This window comes from Sciurus carolinensis, chromosome 1, assembly GCF_902686445.1.
Source record: "Sciurus carolinensis chromosome 1, mSciCar1.2, whole genome shotgun sequence".
NCBI lineage: Eukaryota > Metazoa > Chordata > Mammalia > Rodentia > Sciuridae > Sciurus > Sciurus carolinensis.
In genome coordinates this window covers 130,138,931-130,156,569 of record NC_062213.1, presented here as the reverse complement: position 1 = coordinate 130,156,569, position 17,639 = coordinate 130,138,931, and the positions used below count along the sequence as shown (strand labels likewise).

Here is a 17,639-nt window from a genome sequence, read left to right as displayed (position 1 = left end):
AAAAAATGGAATTTGTATACATATTGCATTAGTAATTGGTTATCCATGTGGAGAAAATATTAAATTAGATCCTACTTCATTCCATACACATACAATTAGATAAAAAAGCTGATGTAACAAGCAAACTTTTAAATATGTTTTGGAAGAAAATATAGGAAATGATTTTACAACCACCAATTAGGGAAGAGATTCTTAAGATATAAAAGGCAAAAATCAACCAGGCATGGTGGTGCACCCCTGTGGTTTCAGTGACTTGGGAGGCTGAGGCAGGAGGATTCCAAGTTTGAAACCAGCCTCAGCATGTTAATGTGGCCCTGCATCAAAATAAAAAATAAAAAGGACTGGGGATGTAGCTCAGAAGTAAAGCAATCCTGGTGTTAATCCCCAGTACCAGGGGGAAAAAAGTGAGTAACATTAAGTTTCAAAAAAGACCTTTCTTTAGTAAGTCTTCATAAGTAGTAAAATTCCTAGTTAAATACTAAGATTTCAATAAAATATAATCACAAAAATTGTCCTCACTGTGAAATATATTTTAGTTTTAAGTATGTGTCCTCACTTTATTTATTGTAAATAAATAAAGAGCTACCTAGACATTAATTATAAATGCCCTGATTGCTAGTTTAAAATATATATATAAACACGCCTGTGGATAAAGATTGGAAAGGAACATTTAAAAGAAAGAAAGCAAAGAAGGAAGAAAGAGATAAGAAAAGAGGAAGGAAAAAACATAAACTTTAAAGCTAGAAAGATTGTGGGTGAAATTTCTTTGAAATTTTTATTTTAAAATCTGACTCAATGACTAAAAAAGTTAAAAATAAATTTGTTATATACTTCCTGAAAAGTTTGTACAACAGAGATAATATAGCACACAGATTTTAACAAATAATGCTCTAGAAATGCAAAGTGAGAACCGGTGAAGTCCTTTTATGTCTTCCTCTGAGTTTTCTTTTGTTAAATGATCAGATTAAACAAACAGGCACACGACAAAATGACTTGGGTCAAATCACTATCACCACCCAGTTCTCAAGGGTAATGGCAGTCAAAAGTCACCAGGGAGTGATACTTTGCTATCCCTTTAATTAAGGTGGGGCTTTTATAACTCAATTGTTCCATTTGTGACTCAAATCAATCAGATGAAATTCACCTTTTACGTGGCCTGAATCCTGATAGCCCAGCACACTCGATAGGTAATTTAATCATGCCTGGTGTAGATGAACACAAACTCAAATTAGCTACTGAAAGAGTTGGGCTTCTCAGAGATAGCTGTGCTTTTCCACTTTTATGCAAGAGCTGAGCTTCACCAACTGGCTAGCTGGAGGTGTTATTAAAAATTTAGTGAAAGAAACAAAGGTGTGCTCCAGTGTCTCTTGTTACCATTTCTACTGTTACTCCAGCAGACAAAAGGCATAGAGCCTGCCTCATGAATAATGTGACATGGAATATTCACAATCTATTTTTAATGGAGTCAAGTAATAACATTAAAAGAGACATTTGCAATCTTCAAATTTCACACGGGCAAAAGGCACAGTAATTTGTTTTGATTCTCAACTGGGGATATAAATTTTTTTTCAAAAAAAGGCAAGCAGTTAATCAAAATTATAATTTCTTATTTATAGCATAAACAGGGAAAATGAAAATGGAACAAGTATTCTAAATGTCATCAGAGAAGAGTGAGAGAGGGCAGACACCTAGATTTCAATCAGTTCTACTTAACCCTCAGTCAATGTCTTTACTCTTCAAACCAGGTTGAAAACATTCAACCAGTGTGCATGGTGATTTTTGTAGGAAGGATGTTTTGTCATCTTTATTTACTGGGAGCTTTGCCTCCCAGGACATGCTACAACTGTTCATCACCTATCAGGCTGTTTGTTTGTTTGTTTGTTTGTTTATGGTACTAGGGATTGAACCCAGGGGCACTTAACCACTGAGTCAGATCCCCAGCCCTTTTTATTTTTTTATTTTGAGACAAAGTCTCATTAAGTTGCTCAGGGCCTCACTAAGTTGCTGAGGCTGGCTTGGAACTTGTGCTCCTCCTGCCTATACTCCCCCACCACTGGGATTATGGTGTGTGCCACCATGTCCCACCATCACCTATCAGTTCTGAAAATTAATCTGCATCACAGAGTAAACAAATTTAAATTTTGAACAAGAGTAAAATGTTGTGCAAAGACATGGTGTTGGAAACCAAAGGAGGACAGCCAAGGACCAAAATTTGGAGGAAAAGCATCATCAAAGTCCTGCTGACCCATCAACTCACAACATCAGTGTGTCATATTTGTTTCCTGAGTGCCCCACGAATTTCTCTTCCCTTTGAGTTACTGAGAGCACAGTCAGCCCACAGGATCATCTACTGTGCAGTTAGGCATTGTTCTGGGGGCTGAAGATTCAGCAATGATCAAATAAAGCTTCACAGGACATTGTCCTCAAAGCTGTATCCTCACCACCTAGACCAGTGCCAGGCATACCTGGGTACTTAATCAATACGTGTAAAGTTGACTTGAATGGAAATGGGCAATCTTCAGGTAATCACTAGGGCCATTCAAATCCTGAATGGCTGGCTGGGAGGTATTAAAGCACAGGTAGTAAGTAGGAATTTAGGTCAGAACTGTATTCATTCCCTTAAAGGATTCACAGGTAGACAGAGTCACGAAACTGGATCTCCACGGTACTACTGATGAATCTTTAAGTTTGGAATTTCCCTTCAGTACAGCAGCTAACCACTCATATTTTTTCTCTTCTTCAGTCTCCACAGAATCAAAGTAGTCAGAGTTGGATTGGGATGATAGGACCATATCCACATTTTATAGTCAAGGAAACTGGTATCAGGGAAGTCAAAAGATTTGTCCTAGTCTCATGATGTGTCTATGCCAGAACCTCAACTAAGACTCAGACCTCTAGACCAAAGGCTGTGATTTCTTAATTCACCTAGGAACCTTCTGGCCCATTAAAAAATAAACAATGCATTTAAATTCCTAGAGGAAAGCTTATGTACCTGTGGGACCACTGGGAATCTACAAGGTAAGATCTTAGTTTTACACCCCTCCTAGTCTTTCTGATAAGAATGAAGTGGCTGGGGATGTGGCTCAGTGTTAGGGCACTTGCTTGTCATGCATGAGGCAACAGGTTTGATAACCAGTGTGCGCACGCGCGTGCGCGCACACACACACACACACACACACACACACACAAAGGCAAGACAGAAGTATCTCTGAGGGGGGGAAATATATATGTCTATATATAAACCAAGGCAGTGGGATTTTTCTCCTTGGATATTAACTTCTCTGCTTCACTTTTATACCTCACTGTAGTTTCCTATGGTGCCAACTTTCCTCACAAAAAAAAGCAAGAGTCTTTCTCAAATTCCCTGCCTCAATAAAAGGCAATTCGTAATAGTTTTAATCCTTTATTAAATTAAAACATCACTCTAATAAATATGTAATAACAAACATAATGCACTCCAAAAGATCTAAAAACATTTACAAACTTCATCAAAGTAAAAATATCACCTTCCCCCCATATGGTACATGTGGCAGTCCAATGAGTTGAAGACAGAGGGCCTTCACCTACATACTTACAAGCTCAGACATTTAAAAAATATCAGCTTAACAATAAGAACTGAGTATACACATGAATCATTGAAATAACTCTTCGGCCACTTTTTTATACTTGATAATATCCAAAGGATCAAAAAGGAAGGTTCAAGATTCTGTGTTATCTTCTCAGAATGCCCTCGGAGGGAAAGCATAGTCCCCAGTCACTTGGAGGTGCAAATACTAGATTTTGAGGGGCAGAGGCAGGAACTATGATTTTAATCTCTGACTCTTCAGTACCTAGCGTGGTACCAGGTACCTTGGGAACCAAAGGTCAATAAACATTTCCTGAATGAATGAATATCATTTTGTCCACTGCTTCATGTTTTTAACCTCCCATGAAGCCTTCACAGGCCTCCTGCAGAAAGGACCTCTGATTCCCCTCTCATTGCCAAGCCTATTTTTCTGTTTCTTCCTGGGGCAGGCTTGATGGTGCATCTAGTGATTTCAAAAGAATTAATTTCCTTCCCCAAATCAGTTTCTGAACCATTCTTCAAGGAGGAGAAACGATTCCTCTGAGATTTACAGGCAGCACCCAACAAAAAGGGGTCAACAAACTTCCCATAAGGAAAAAACAAAACAAAACAAAACAACAAAACACTCACTCTTCTTTCTAGTTAAAAGCATTAGCATGTGTCCACTTATAAATGGGGACTCCTTCTGTTCCACACAAGTATCTGGGGGAGTTCAGGAAGAGGGATACCTGAAGAAATTACTTGTCCATGGAACAGGGAAGAAATGGGAAGGACTGTGGAGTCCAAGATTTTATCTGATCCCCACTTGACTTTCCATCTTCAGGTGTAGAGTAGCCTAAAGTCCAGCGAGTTGCTCTGGTTCGCACTCTGGGCAGAACTTTGAGAAGGTAACTTGTCCCCTCTGGCAGCTCCGGAAAATAAGGTGAAGGGGAATCACCTTGGTGATCTGCAGACTGGACTGGGGAGCCTGAGAAATTAGGCTAGAGGCAAGCAGGGAAGCCATCCTCCATAGTGTCGTGTAGCTGCTGCTTGCAGCCAGTCAGGGTCCTCATTTGAGCCCATGCTGTGTCTCTCGGTGCCTCCGGAGATCCACCTTCCTCTGGAAGCCCTTCCCGCACAGGTCACAGCCGAAGGGCTTGAAGCCTGTGTGTTTGCGGCTGTGGGTGATGAGGTTGGAGCTCTGGCTGAATGCCTTACCACACACCTGGCACTTGTGGGGCTTCTCACCTGCAGGAATGGAAGGGGGAGGGGAGGAAGTATGAGTTTATGATAAAGCTAGAGGGGACCCACTGTGACCCACATGCTTTTGGCAGCAGCTGGCTGCACCACAGTCTAAGGCCTTCAAGCAACTCGAAGAAGGATGTGTTGCAACATGAACCAACTCCCAGCCTGCAACGTGGTCCCGGGAAGTCATGGGTACACCAGGTGGAAGGGAGATTTTCTGAGTGGGGGTTCCCAGCCAGAGGCCTCAAACCGTTTCCTGCTAAACGGAAACAGAGCAAAGGCCACGTGCCCTCCCCAGCTGAATCCACCTCGGAGGACTCCCCTGACTTTAGAAGCAGAGAGCACCCAGAACAGATGTTCAACAGGAGGTGGGAGGAGCTGTCCTACAAACCGTGTGACTCTGTTCTAATTCAGAGGAAGTTTTCAAATCTGAGTTTCCAAATGGGTGTTGGTTTTGTCAACCAGCAAGTCTGTCTTCTTTCTTGATCTTGAAGGGCCACAGAATGTATCTGAGGCATGGACATTTCTCAAAGTCTTATTTTAAAAATCTACATTTGAGCCACAAGGTATTTGTTTTCTTTTCTTCTCTTTTCTTTTGGTACTGGCAATTGAACCCAGGGGCACTTTGTCACTGAACTACAGCCCCAATCCTTTAATTTTTTTGTTTTGAGACAGGGTCTTGATAAGTTGCTGAGGGTCTCTCAAAGTTGCTGGGGCTGGCCTTAAACTTGTAATCTTCCAGCCTCAGTCTTCCAAGTCACTGGCCACCATGCCCAGTCACAAAGTATTTCTTAAAGTAGCTAGTCTTTTTCTGCCTGGATTTTACTTTCTTTTTATGAGACCAATCATAGGATTCTATTCTATTCTATTCTATTCTATTCTGCTCTATTCTCTTCTATTTTGGGGACTACACCCAGGGGGGCTTTTAACCACTGAGTCACACCCCAGCCCTTTTAAAAATAATTTTATTTCGAGACAAGGTCTCACTAAGTTGCTCAGAGCCTCACTAAATTGCTGAAGCTGGCCTTGAACTTGCAATTTTCCTGTCTCAGCCTCCCAAGGAGCTGCAATTATAGGTGCACACCACCACACCTGGTAAGATTCTTTATATAACAGCAACTCTTCACCAAAGATTAATAAATTACAGGACATGAAAAGGTTTTGTCTTTCCCCCATCTCATGCACTATGTCACATTTAGGTAACTGTCATCCATTTTCAAATAGCCCCAGCATAGCATTAATAGTATTGGGGATAAAAATGCAAACAGATGAAGTGTGATTTTTGAGGAAACTTCTGTTCCTCTCACTATGCTCTCTTCTCTCTTCATGATTCAGATTTCTTGGATAAGGAATCACCCATCAAAACTTACTCTATCACTTTAGGGTAAAATAAATCTGAGAAACCAATTCTAGCTATAATGTAAATGTTTGATAAGGGCTTAATGTTTCATTCAATCAAGATCCTAGTTGCATTTTGATAAGTGTCTTGAATACCTTTACTTGTAAAGGAGTAAATTATATGGAAATTTCAGGCAAGAGGGTATGATTAAAGTAAGTTGTTTTTTTTTTTTTTTTTTTTTTTTTTTTTTAGTTTTCTGATAGGAATATCTACCCTGTCCAAGAATATTTATAAACATCAATGGTGGGTATTTGGAACACAGTGCAATTTATTTTAAATGAATACTCCAGGCCTAATGTAAATGTTTTGGTGAGTTAAAGAGAGCATTCCTGGGGCTGTGAATGTGGCTCAGTGGTAGAATGCTTGCCTAGCATGCATGAGGCCCAGGGGTTCAATCTCTATCACCACAAAAAGGGAAAAAAAAAGTGTTCCTGGAGGTGAACCCTTAAGCTCCTGGCATTAAAACCCTCACCTGGCCAGGCACAGTGGCACACACCTGTAATTCCAGATACTCAGGAGGCTGAGGTAGGAGCATCTCAAGTTTGAGACTAGCCTCAGCCACTTAGTGAGGCCTTGTTTCAAAATAAAAAATTAACATAATGGGGGGGTGGGAGGGAGGCAAGAATGGAGGAAGGAGGAACTGTATAGAGGGAAAAGAGGGGTGGGAGGCATGGGGGGAGGAAAAAAATAACATAATGAATCAAGCGCCATTACCCTATGTAAATGTATGATTACACAAATGGTACGCCTCTACTTCATGTACAACCAGAGAAACAAGTTGTACCGTTGTACCCCATTTGTTTACAATAAAAAAATAGAATAAATTTAAAAAGAAAAAGGGCTGGGTTGTAGCTCAGTGAAAGAGTACCCCTAGATGTGATCCCTAGTAACACAGAGGGTGGGCAGAACCCCACCTGCATATGAAGCATTAGGGAAAGAATCCAGGATTGGCTGCCAGAGTGTTCAATGGCGTCATGATTTCTGTAGTCTGATTTTTGGTATCATCCACTGTTTCTGAGTTTCTGAACAGTAAGAGCAGCTCTTTCTATTTTATGGGGTGACAGGAAGGATCAAATGAAATGACAGATTTGAAAGCACTGTAAATTATAAAATACTATAACAAGTACGGCATTATCACTACTAATGCACGGAATTGCTGATTTTGTAAAAAGCACGATAAGTGAGGAGAAGTTTTCTGTGTTTACCAATCCTCATAACTTTGAAAGCAGAATAGGATAAACAGGACAAGAGCACAGATATTTGAGAGGTAACTAGGCCTAAATTTGAGCTCTGGCCCCCTACTTGCTAGCAATGTGACCTTTGGCAGGTTATTTAATCCCTCTGTGCCTCCTTTCTTCATCTCTAAAATGGGGATAAGGAATAGTTTCTATCTCTTGAAGTTGTGAGAATAAGATGAGATAATGCAGTTTAACAGAGCTTAGTAATATTTGTCATGACTCCTAAAATACAGCAGAAAGGCAACGCATGAGTTCCTCCCCCAAAAAAAGCCTCAGTGGGAGCCCTACAGAAAGTCCTCAATCTCTAGGTAAACATTTAGAGCAAAACTCTGAGAGGACCCTGGGGCTTCATATTTCACCCAGAGCAGGAAGCAGTTGGAGCAGCTGCTAAACTAGAAAAAACTACTCTTTCCAAGGATGGAGAACCTGCAATCTGACCTGCTGATCTTCTAGACACAACACCAAGTCAAGTCCCTCTGGGAAGAATCACATTTGTGAATGAACCTCAGAGAATCTTTGTTTTCTTCAACATGCAGTGATTAGCTCCATCCAGAAAACCTCATCCACCTCTCACTGGGGCTAGAATATCAGAGAAGGTGAGTTATATTGGCCTCTGGATATACTCAGCTCACCGGTGTGGATGAAGGTGTGTTTCTTCATATCTGACTTCTGGTGGAACCTCTTGCCACAGTACTGACAGGGATAGGGTCGGGTGTCTGAGTGAATGAGCAGGTGTGTGGACAGTGTAGATGACCTCTTGAAGCTCTTGCCACAGATCTTACAGTCAAAGCTGCGTTCCTGCAGAGAAAGAGATACAGCACTCCTACTGCAAATACCTAGACTGCCACCTCCTCACCACTAACCTGACCTTAAAATGCCCAAAGCCAGGCTCCCCTTCCACATCATCCTCCCTTCCCCCATTTACTTCCAATCTCCACACTCTCCATTCTTCTCCTTTAACACCCCCCCTTAATATTTTTTTTCTATCAAAACACTTTTCACCCACAAACCTCCACATCTCATGGCAAAGACTATCCCCACCCTGAATTTTTGACACCCATTTACACACACTTCTCCACCCTCTTCAACAGGAGGCTTAGATCTCAGTCACTTGCGATGTCTCCACCCCGCAGTCATTGTGGTTGTTGGAGGAGACAGGCCGATAATCTAAGTTAACAAATCTTTGTAAACACGCATTCTTCATTTTTTTTTTTTGGTACTGGGGATCGAACCCAGGGCCTTGTGCTTGCAAGGCAAGCACTCTACCGACTGAGCTATCTCCCCAGCCCAACACGCATTCTTATGTCATAGCTATTTATGTACTTATTTCTTTACCTATCCTCTCTCAACTAAACTGTACTCTCCGTGGGGCATCCTCCTAACAAGGAGCTGGTGTGCTATAGAATTCTCAAGTACTTGGTGCCTGTAAGTTAGGCAACAAATAGTTATAAACGAATAAAGAAAAGAACAGCGGGGAATATGTGCTATTGGATGCTCTGAATGAGCTGTGATCCCATCTTTTCAGTTAGGAGGGGCCAATGCAAATTAAGTGACAACCAGGCGGGGAGGTGGGGAATCCAGGGGAAAAAACAGGGCTAATAAAACTGCTGTACCAGCAGCAAGCCTCAGTGCACCCAAACCTTCCTCAAACCCAAAGAAATGTTTAGGATCACACCTTGAAGGCTCACGATGTGTGATGTCAAAATGCAAGACTGACTCAAGGCCTGAGCTGGCTACCACCTACCTTTCCCAATACACCTAAAGCAGGACTCTAGGACCTGACCGAGGGGCTGGAAGAGGAGACTGGGAGGCACGTGGAGTCAAAACCACCAGGCGGAAAGCGTCTGGTGTCACACCGAGGACGAATAATAGACCCCAAGTTCGAAAACCTGAGCAGGCCCGCGCGCGGCCGTATGCCCTGCGCTTACCTGCGAGTGCACGGCTTTGTGTTGCTCCAGGCTCACCGCGTGCCCGAAGGTCTTGCCGCACATCTCGCAGGCAAAGGGTCTGGTGCCGCTGTGGGACCTGCGCACGTGCACCTCGAGCCCGTGCGGCGTGGAGAACACCTGAGGTGGGTGGGGCCAGGGAGAAGGCCGCTGAGAGGGGCCGCCGGGTGCGGGTGCTGGCGGGACGCGGGCCAGGGACGCAGGCACGGGGTTGCCAAGGTGCGCAGGAACCTCACCTTGCTGCACTTGATGCACTTGTAGGAGCCGCCGCCCAGCAGAAGGCGGGTGCACAGCAACTCCGACTCCACCTTGACACCTGCACCCTTGTCCGCGTGTAGCTCGTGGCCGCGCTCTGGGTACATCCGGCTGGTCGCTGCTGTGGACCGCTCATATATCCCGGCCGCTGCAGGCCCAAAGTCGCCATAAAGCCCCAGGCCCACGCCACCGCCAGCGCCTCCTCCTGTGCCGCAACTTCCTGGGGCTCCGGCCCCCGCGCCGCCTGCAGCCCTCTCTGGGCCGTAGAGCGCGGCCGGGTGGCCAGGCTCCGGTGTGCGTTCGCAGAAGAGACCGAGGCCGGGGCCGCGTTCCAGGGCTGTACATGGCCGGTAGCTCTGCACCAGGTGTCGCAGGTCAGAACCCGTCAGGCCACTCCATGAGTACGGCTTGAAAGGCAGAGAGAAGGGCTGGGCTTCGTCCAGCGACTGACACATCGATTTCTCTGAGGCTGTAGAGGCACAGGAGGGCGTCCCGTCAGGTTTAAGCGGGGAGGAGCCTGGTGCACCGTACGCTACCAGGCGCCCAACACTTGTACAACGCTGCGTGTGTGAGTGCCGCGCGAAGTCCAGCGACACTCCGGGGTAAAATACAGACAGGGCCCTGGGGCCTCGCGGGTCATTGGCAAAGCAGCAAACCGATGGTTAAAATGACAGCGAATAGGGAGACAGGTGAATTCCGAGGTAAGGCCTCGGAAGGACCTCACAGGCTGGATCTGAGCACCTGGAGGTCCTAATAGGAAACGCAAGTCTAGAAACGCTGAGTTGAGCTGTGCGGGAGGAGGAAGCGGCGGTTGTTTGATCCCTGAATAGGGCTCTTGGGCAGAAGGTCCAGACATCAGCGCCAACACTCTCCCAGTCACTACATGTTCACAATCAATCCTTTTCCTTCCCCGGACCGATGATGCAGTGATACAGAAGGGAGAGGACCCGGGACTACTGGAGAAGTATATGTCCGAAAAGACCCAAATGTGTTAAGATCCTCAAAGTTAAGTGTCTAGTGTAGGTAACCAAGGAATAGAGGGAAAGGGGTGCCGAATTCTCCCCATCTCTATTCCTGTTAGAGTTTGATGGGGCGGGGGGCAGGGAACTCATTTCTCAGAACGAGTTTACAATTAAAAAGCTTTAGTCACCATCTTCAGGATAAGTTTTCTGAATTCTCGGCCGGCTGCCCCCCCCCACACGTGAATTTTGCTGAAACTAGCAGATCTGTCCTCTTCTCTCTCTCTCTCTCTCTCTCTCTCTCTCTCTCTCTCTCTGTCACACACACACACACACACACACACACACACACACACTCCAGTCCAGGCTGGCGGATACGGTGAGAAGCTGCAACCTCAGTTTCAGACAGGGGTTCTGAAGACGCCCTGTCCTCGCTGTGAGGTGTTATACCCAGCCAGGAAGACCCCTCCACTACTGGCTTCCAGACACACTCGCTGGAGCTGCAGTTCTGGTCAAGACAACTCACTGAGAGTGGGATGGGAGGAGATAATCTTTTAAAACTAATAAATAAAATCTGGAAGCAACTCGCCTTGGCAGAATTGGGCTGGCCTGCTCCTTCCTTACTCCGTCCAGGACCCGAGCCCTGCCCCCACCCAACGTGCAGTCACCCGGGTGCAGGAAACTCTATTACTCGCTGGAAATGAAACCCAGGAGGCTGGTCCCGAGGCTGGGCCATCTTGGCAGAACGAAAAATGAAACAAGCCCCCAATCTGCGCCTGTGAAGACCGAGGAACGAGCTGAGATTTGGTTCACCTACGCCTTTCTTCCACTTGGCGCCCAGCTCAGTGAGGCTGAGACTACCCCGGTCTCCATTTGTTTGGGTTCCGGGATCTGAATTCTGAGATCGTAATATTTTTTAAACAATCAGTTCTGGTCAGAAAAACGAAACATCGGAGTAGCCAGTGGAGATATCTGCTTTGTTTTCTCTCACCGGTCAGCTCCACGCGCCTTGAAAGTAGACAGCGGATTAAGGATGGTGATGGGGCAAAGCAGCCTGCTGCTTCCCCACTGGGCCCCATCCTCACGAATAAGGTCCCTACTCAGGATAAGACTCTCCGCCGCCGGTTTTGCATTTCTGCGCCCAAGGTCGCGCCAGTTCCCAGATCAATGCCGGGTTCCCCGCCCGTACCAAAGGATCTCCCAACCGGTTCCTACCTGGAGACACGGAGGGTGAAGGAGGCCTCCAGAAATCCTCGAACTCTGAGCTCCGGTCGCAGACGCTGCCCTCGCAGCTGTCCGGAGACGCAGAGGCTCTGTCCTGTGCCTCGATCAGTTGAGACTCGGGGGACAAACGGTCCCCGGGTTCCGCCTTCGCCTCTCCTGAACTTGAAGTGCTGTCTGCGGAGAGGAATCAGGAGAGGAATGAGACTGAGCCCGATTGAGCTTGAGGGTTCTGAAGTGGTGCCCCGCAAGACCCTGGCAGAGGAGCGTCCTTCTCTATTCACTTAGACCGGACCAGAAACCCTCCTGGATGCGAAAGCAGGCGCAGGAAGGTCCTGGCACCTAGACTAGCTCAGGAGGAATCACAACAGTAGGGAACAAGACAACAACACGGGTATTGGGGCCGCCTCCCCGCCACCCGGTTCCCAAGAAATGAAGAGGCCGGGTGCAAGTTGGCGTCCCAGGGAGTTGCCCTGCCTGGTCCGCGCGCGTCTCGCACCTGCTCGGCCCGGTGCTGGTACATTCTCCAAACGGATAGAGTAGTCTGGTCCCGGGGAGCGTGGTTGGTGGTAGCTGTGAGCCTTCTTGCTTTTTACGAGAAAAGAGCGCGGCATGGTGGCCCAACGCTTTCGCTACTCCTTTCCAAATATTTCTAGTCTCGTCAGCTCACGGTCACGCCGAGTGTTCCTTCAGCCCCAGTAGAGACCTGGGAAGAAGGGAGAACCGGGTGGAAACGCGAATCAGCACCCTCCAAGATCAGGGACTGGGTTTCAAGGCGAAGGGAAAACGCTGGCCAGGGAGGAGCGAAGAAGGCCCGTGGGAGGAGGGGCTAGGCACCCCCCATGCACAGCGCTCACCAGGTGGCACTCGGACAGGTGGCGCGAGCCCTGTCCGCCGCCGCCGCTACCACAGCTTAGTGGTAAAACTTGTCCCAGGGCCCTGGCTCAGACCCCTGGCTCAGACCCCTCTCCTCTGCTCTGCCCACGCCCCCGGCCCCTCCCCTTCCCTACTGAAGCTCGACAGTGCAAACTCTCTGGAGAGCCGTAGTTGCCAACGGGTCCGTTACTCCAACTCGACCACCCACTGCCTGGCTGGCTGGATGGGGAGAACTGGGACATGCGGATCAGTTAGGGGCCGAGGATGCGTCTGTGGTCCAGGACCCGGAAGAAGCCAAGACCTCCAAGAACCCACTACAAACTGAAGTGAAAGAGGGGCAGGGGCGGGGCGCCCTGGGCAGGACTGAAGGGCAGGATTGGGAGGGGGTACGGCAACAGGACGACTGGGGGCAGCCGAAGCCAGAGAAGGGAGGCGGGAAGGCAGAGGGACAGGAAGGTGGGGGGGGGGTGACGGCAAAGGGCCAACCCCTGCCCCGGGAGAAACTAGCATCCGGGTGATCTTGCTCGCCACTCACTCTTGCCCCACGCAGGGAAAAGTTTGTCTCCAAGTTGCGGCTGCGACTGCCGCAAGTCACCGTAGACCATGGAGGCCTAACCTCGGAAACCAGGTCCCGGGAAATAGCACTTTCCGTTCTGCTCACCAAAAATCTTGTCCTGGGGAAGTCAAGCCCAACCCCTGCAAACAGACTGGGAATCGCGCGACGTCCTAAGTCCGTGGAGTACCGATGGCTTAACGGACAAGAAAGACCATTGAGCGTGCAGGCTGTGCTGGTGGTGGACAGAAAGAGAAGATCCGGGAGCCGGCGCAGTAGGGAGCTAGTTATCCGCGGCGTCGCTCACATTAAACCCCAATCAGTTCACCTAATCTCGGGTAGAAACAGGAGCCGGGCCGGGAGGCGGGGCTGCGACTCCTGCCGGGCTAGCGGCGGGCTCCGGGGGCGGAACCCCGCGGCCAAGGAGTCTGGGGTAAACGAATCTATCTTCCTTTCCCTGCGAAGGCGATGGGGACCGGGTTCCCAAGACAGCTGTAGTTTCCTCGGGCAGAGCAGCACTGGCAAGTCTCAGCAAGTTCAGAAATCAGGGTGCTGGGGACTCCATGCCGGGGCAGAACTCTGTGCTAGGTAGGGCTTTACGCGGTTGAGACTGCGGGACTTTCAGCAGTCCGCTCCCAGAGCAAGATTCAGGTCACTAAGGCTGTTGGTCAGTTCTCTACAAAGGAGGTGTCCTAGAGGACTCGGTCCCTGGAAAGCGCGCTCTCCCTACTCCAGATTCCCTGTCCTACTATGTTGCCTACCCCAGAAGAGTGAGTCAGGGAGAAAAAAAAAAAAAAAGTCTGGGGCTTGTGGCAGGAACCCCAGCGACGTTCCCCGAGATCTACTAGAATACCCAAAGGAGTGACGGTGATGCCTGCCTCCATCTGGGATGGCTCTCGGCGCAGGGACACTGCCGCTTCAGTCTTTCCTGCACAACCTGGTCGTACAATTAGACGCCACAAACGCAAAAAAAAAAAAAAAAAAAAAAAAAAAAAAAAAAAAAAAAAAAAAAAAAAAAAACTCTTAAAACAACCATGAAACTTGGAAAAAAGGACAACGGGGTGAAATCCCGAGGGCCTCTCTGTAGCTTGAACTCAAGTTGGCCAGAAAGTAGAACCGGTGGGGCGCAGAAGTGATGTCTGCTCCTGCGCTGGATCTGGAATGGCAGGGCTGCACGGGACAAAATAGACGCAGAGGCGGCCTCCTCACCCGGACCACAAACTCGCGCCTCTCTCGCACCCTAGCTAGCTTGCTGGCGGGGGCGGGGGCGATGGGTTTGGGTAGGAGGTAGTAGGGCGAAGAGGTGAACGCGTGGGAACACAACCTCAGGCTGCAGCTGGCCGCCAGGGGCGGGGCGGGTCCCTCAGCTCAAGCCGGCTCGCCCGCCTCTCTTTACAGTCAGGGTCCGGGAAGGCGGGAGCTGAAGGGTCTCACCCGCAACTTCCGGGGCCCAGTTGCCCTTGGGATGTTTCCTTCCCGGGTCGATCCCATTCCTCTGCCCAACCACCAAACCTATGGCGCTCGCCTCTCTACTCCAAAATCCCAGCCCCACTACGCCAGTTGCGCCCGAACTCAGCGGCGGACGCTCTGGCAACTCCCACACAGCGCCGGCAGCAGGTGGGGACCCGCCAGCGCCCTCTGGTCGCCCCCGCAGTATCAGTGCCCTGCCAGTCTTTGCGGCCACCCCCGCCAGGGCAGAGGAGCAGAAGCAGCTCAGCAAACCTACCTGTGGGGTCAGGGCGCGGACACCATGCTCCGAGAGTTTTCAAACGGAATCTTGCTTTCGGGAGCAACCTTTCGGTCTCTCTCTTTCTCTCTCTTTTTTAATCTCCTTTAGAGCTCAGCCCCCAAAACCACAAGCTTCACTTCCTGAGCGTTACAGAGTAGCTCGCTAGCCCTCTCAGACCTATTCCCCAACCCCTAGTTGGGCGGAGGGGCGCGCACCTCCTTCGATCAAGTGGTCGCGATGAGGCCTAAGGACCTGATCTTTCTAACCCGCGTCCTGGGCGCCCCTTCGCGGTCCTCCCCAGTTTTTTCCTGCCTATGTGGATGGACCAGCGGGGGATGGAGGAATACAGAGGTCCGGACACCCGGACACTAGAAATGACTAGAAAGAATATTGAACTATTCTTGGTTCCTGGAGACTTCCGCAGCGAGAAGTCACAGATTCAGGACACAGATTGCCTGGAGAGGCGGGAGTTGGGGGTGCTCCGCTCGGAGGAGGCCTCCCTGCCCCTTTGGCTGTGGGCACCCCCCAACCCCGTGGCCTGCTTGGGCTGCACCGCCCCGGAATCCGGAATGAATCACTGGTCCGTGGAGCCGCCGGCCTGGAGCCCAGCGAGTGGCCACGGCGTCCGCAGAGCGAAACCTGCCTCGGGGCCCCGAAATAGCTTGTTGTGGAAACACTTCGGGATAAATACGCCCAACGAGGCTGAAAATACCTTGACACCCAATCCGAGAGGTTTGCTCATTTCCCTTCGGATTTAGGTAATGGTTAAATTTGGAAAAGGTGGGCGAGCGCCGAGCCCCCGGCGGAGAGGGCCCTGGCGGCGCGTCCCGCGGGCGCCCGGCGGGACCGGTGGGCGCGCCTTCCCAGAGCCAAGCTCACCAGCTCTCCGCCGGGTCTGCTCAGCTTTTTGTTAATTTCCGGTGGTCGGAGCTACGAAATTAAAGGCCGCGCTGGAGCGAGCGCGCGGGGGCAGCTAGGGCCGCTGCGAGGCTCACCCCACCCTGCCTGGACAAGTCTGGGACAGAAGACCACGAGCGCGGGCTCTGCCACCTTCTGAGGCTGTACCCCGGCACCTGGTCCCTCGGGGAGCAGTGAAGCGCCATAATAGTACAACCCTGATGATTACTGAAAAGTAAACTTTTCGATCGGATTGTATGTTTCATGAGCCTAGGCACTGGATGTTCATTATGTCCATGGCGGGCTAACGAATGTCTGGACTAAGTAAATAAATGTGTGGAATTAATTATTCTATTAATAGAACAGAAAAAAAAAAAAAAAACACCTCAGAACTTCACCCATAAGCAAATTAACAAATACAGCGATCTTCGGCGCCAGAGTGTATGTCATGATACATAGTGTGTAGCCTGTTGTGTATATTCAAAGCCTATAGCCTTTCCTGACATGGGAGGATATTGTTATGATCACGTTGCTTTTCTGAGTTAATTGGGTTGGATTTTGATCACTATTTCATGCACAATAATTCTCCAATATCAAACACTGAGAGAAGGGAATGATGTTTCCAGTTCTTGCAAAATAACCACCAATTTTAACGGTTTTGTTTTGTTTTATTTTGTTTTGTTGGTGTTGGGTATTGAACCCAGGGCCTTGCACTTACTAAGTAACCACTGAACTACACCCTCAACCCCATGGTATTTATTTATTTATTTATTTGGTTGTTGATGGACCTTCATTTTATTTATTATATGTGGTTCTGAGAATGGAACCTAGTACCTCATACATGCTAGGGGAGCGCTCCACCATTGAGCCACAACCCCAGCCCCCCATGGTATTTTTGATCAGTCCAAAATCATTATAAGAACAAAATGCCCTTTCCATAGAAAATGTTCTTTTTAAAATAGTTTTAATTGTAGATGGACACAATACCTTTATTTAATTTATTTTTATGTGATGCTGAGGATCAAACCCAGTGCCTCACACATGCTAGGCAAGCGCTGTACCACTGAGCTACAACCCCAGCACCCAGAAAATGTTCTTAAATGATTTTTATTTTGCATCACAAATATTAAAACCAGTGGAAAACATTTGGTTAGCATAGTAGTGCTCCAAGCATGTTTTAATTAAGTTAGACATTTTGTCTACACTGGCTGGTGCCTCTACTGTGTGACAAAAGGCACATCTAATTGCTTAACTATTCTCTTTGCACTATTTACTTGCTCAACATACTCTCTCTTTATGGACAAATGCAGAAGTAAGCAATCTCAGTCAGAAGAATCACAAATACCCAATCAACTGAGAATCAAGAGTTCAAAGCCAACCTCAGCAAAAAGTGAGGCACTAAGCAACTCAGTGAGACCCTGTCTCTAAATAAAATACAAAATAGGGCTGGAGATGTGACTTAGTGTTCTAATGCCCCTGAGTTCAATCCCTGGTACCCTGCCAAAATTAGAAATTAAGCTCATTCTATTAAAGTTTTATTTCTTTTGGGCTTTGTCCTGGCCTAAGGTATAAAAGTTTTAAAGTAGTCCCCAAACAAATCTTTCCCTTTAATCCTGTTCAGAAGGAAAAGGCAAAGATTTAAAAAAGAAAAAAGATTTAAAAGAATTTTAAAGAAGAAAAAGGCAAAGATTTAAAAAAGATTTAAAAGAAAGTGATAAATAAGATGAAATAAATTTTCTTATTAATCGATTTATGGAAAAATGGTGGGACCATTCCC

At 47.8% G+C, this 17,639-nt stretch overlaps 1 protein-coding gene across 4 annotated transcripts; it reads right to left on the bottom strand.

Moving 5' to 3' along the window:
• Nucleotides 1-3,415: 3,415 nt before the first annotated feature.
• Nucleotides 3,416-15,062, bottom strand: Gfi1 (growth factor independent 1 transcriptional repressor). Of its 4 annotated transcripts, none has more exons than XM_047562308.1 (7): nt 14,963-15,062; nt 12,307-12,513; nt 11,802-11,984; nt 9,609-10,096; nt 9,355-9,492; nt 8,059-8,224; nt 3,416-4,792 (listed from the first exon to the last, which is right to left on the bottom strand). In XM_047562308.1, exons 2-7 carry the CDS (start codon nt 12,419-12,421, stop codon nt 4,614-4,616), a joined length of 1,269 nt encoding a protein of 422 aa, XP_047418264.1. In that variant the 5' UTR covers nt 12,422-12,513; nt 14,963-15,062; the 3' UTR covers nt 3,416-4,613. The 4 variants fall into 4 exon arrangements, with proteins under 4 accessions (XP_047418264.1, XP_047418258.1, XP_047418274.1 ...); XM_047562302.1 differs by lacking the exon at nt 14,963-15,062 and adding an exon at nt 13,345-13,897; XM_047562318.1 differs by lacking the exon at nt 14,963-15,062 and adding an exon at nt 12,665-12,744.
• Nucleotides 15,063-17,639: the final 2,577 nt, after the last annotated feature.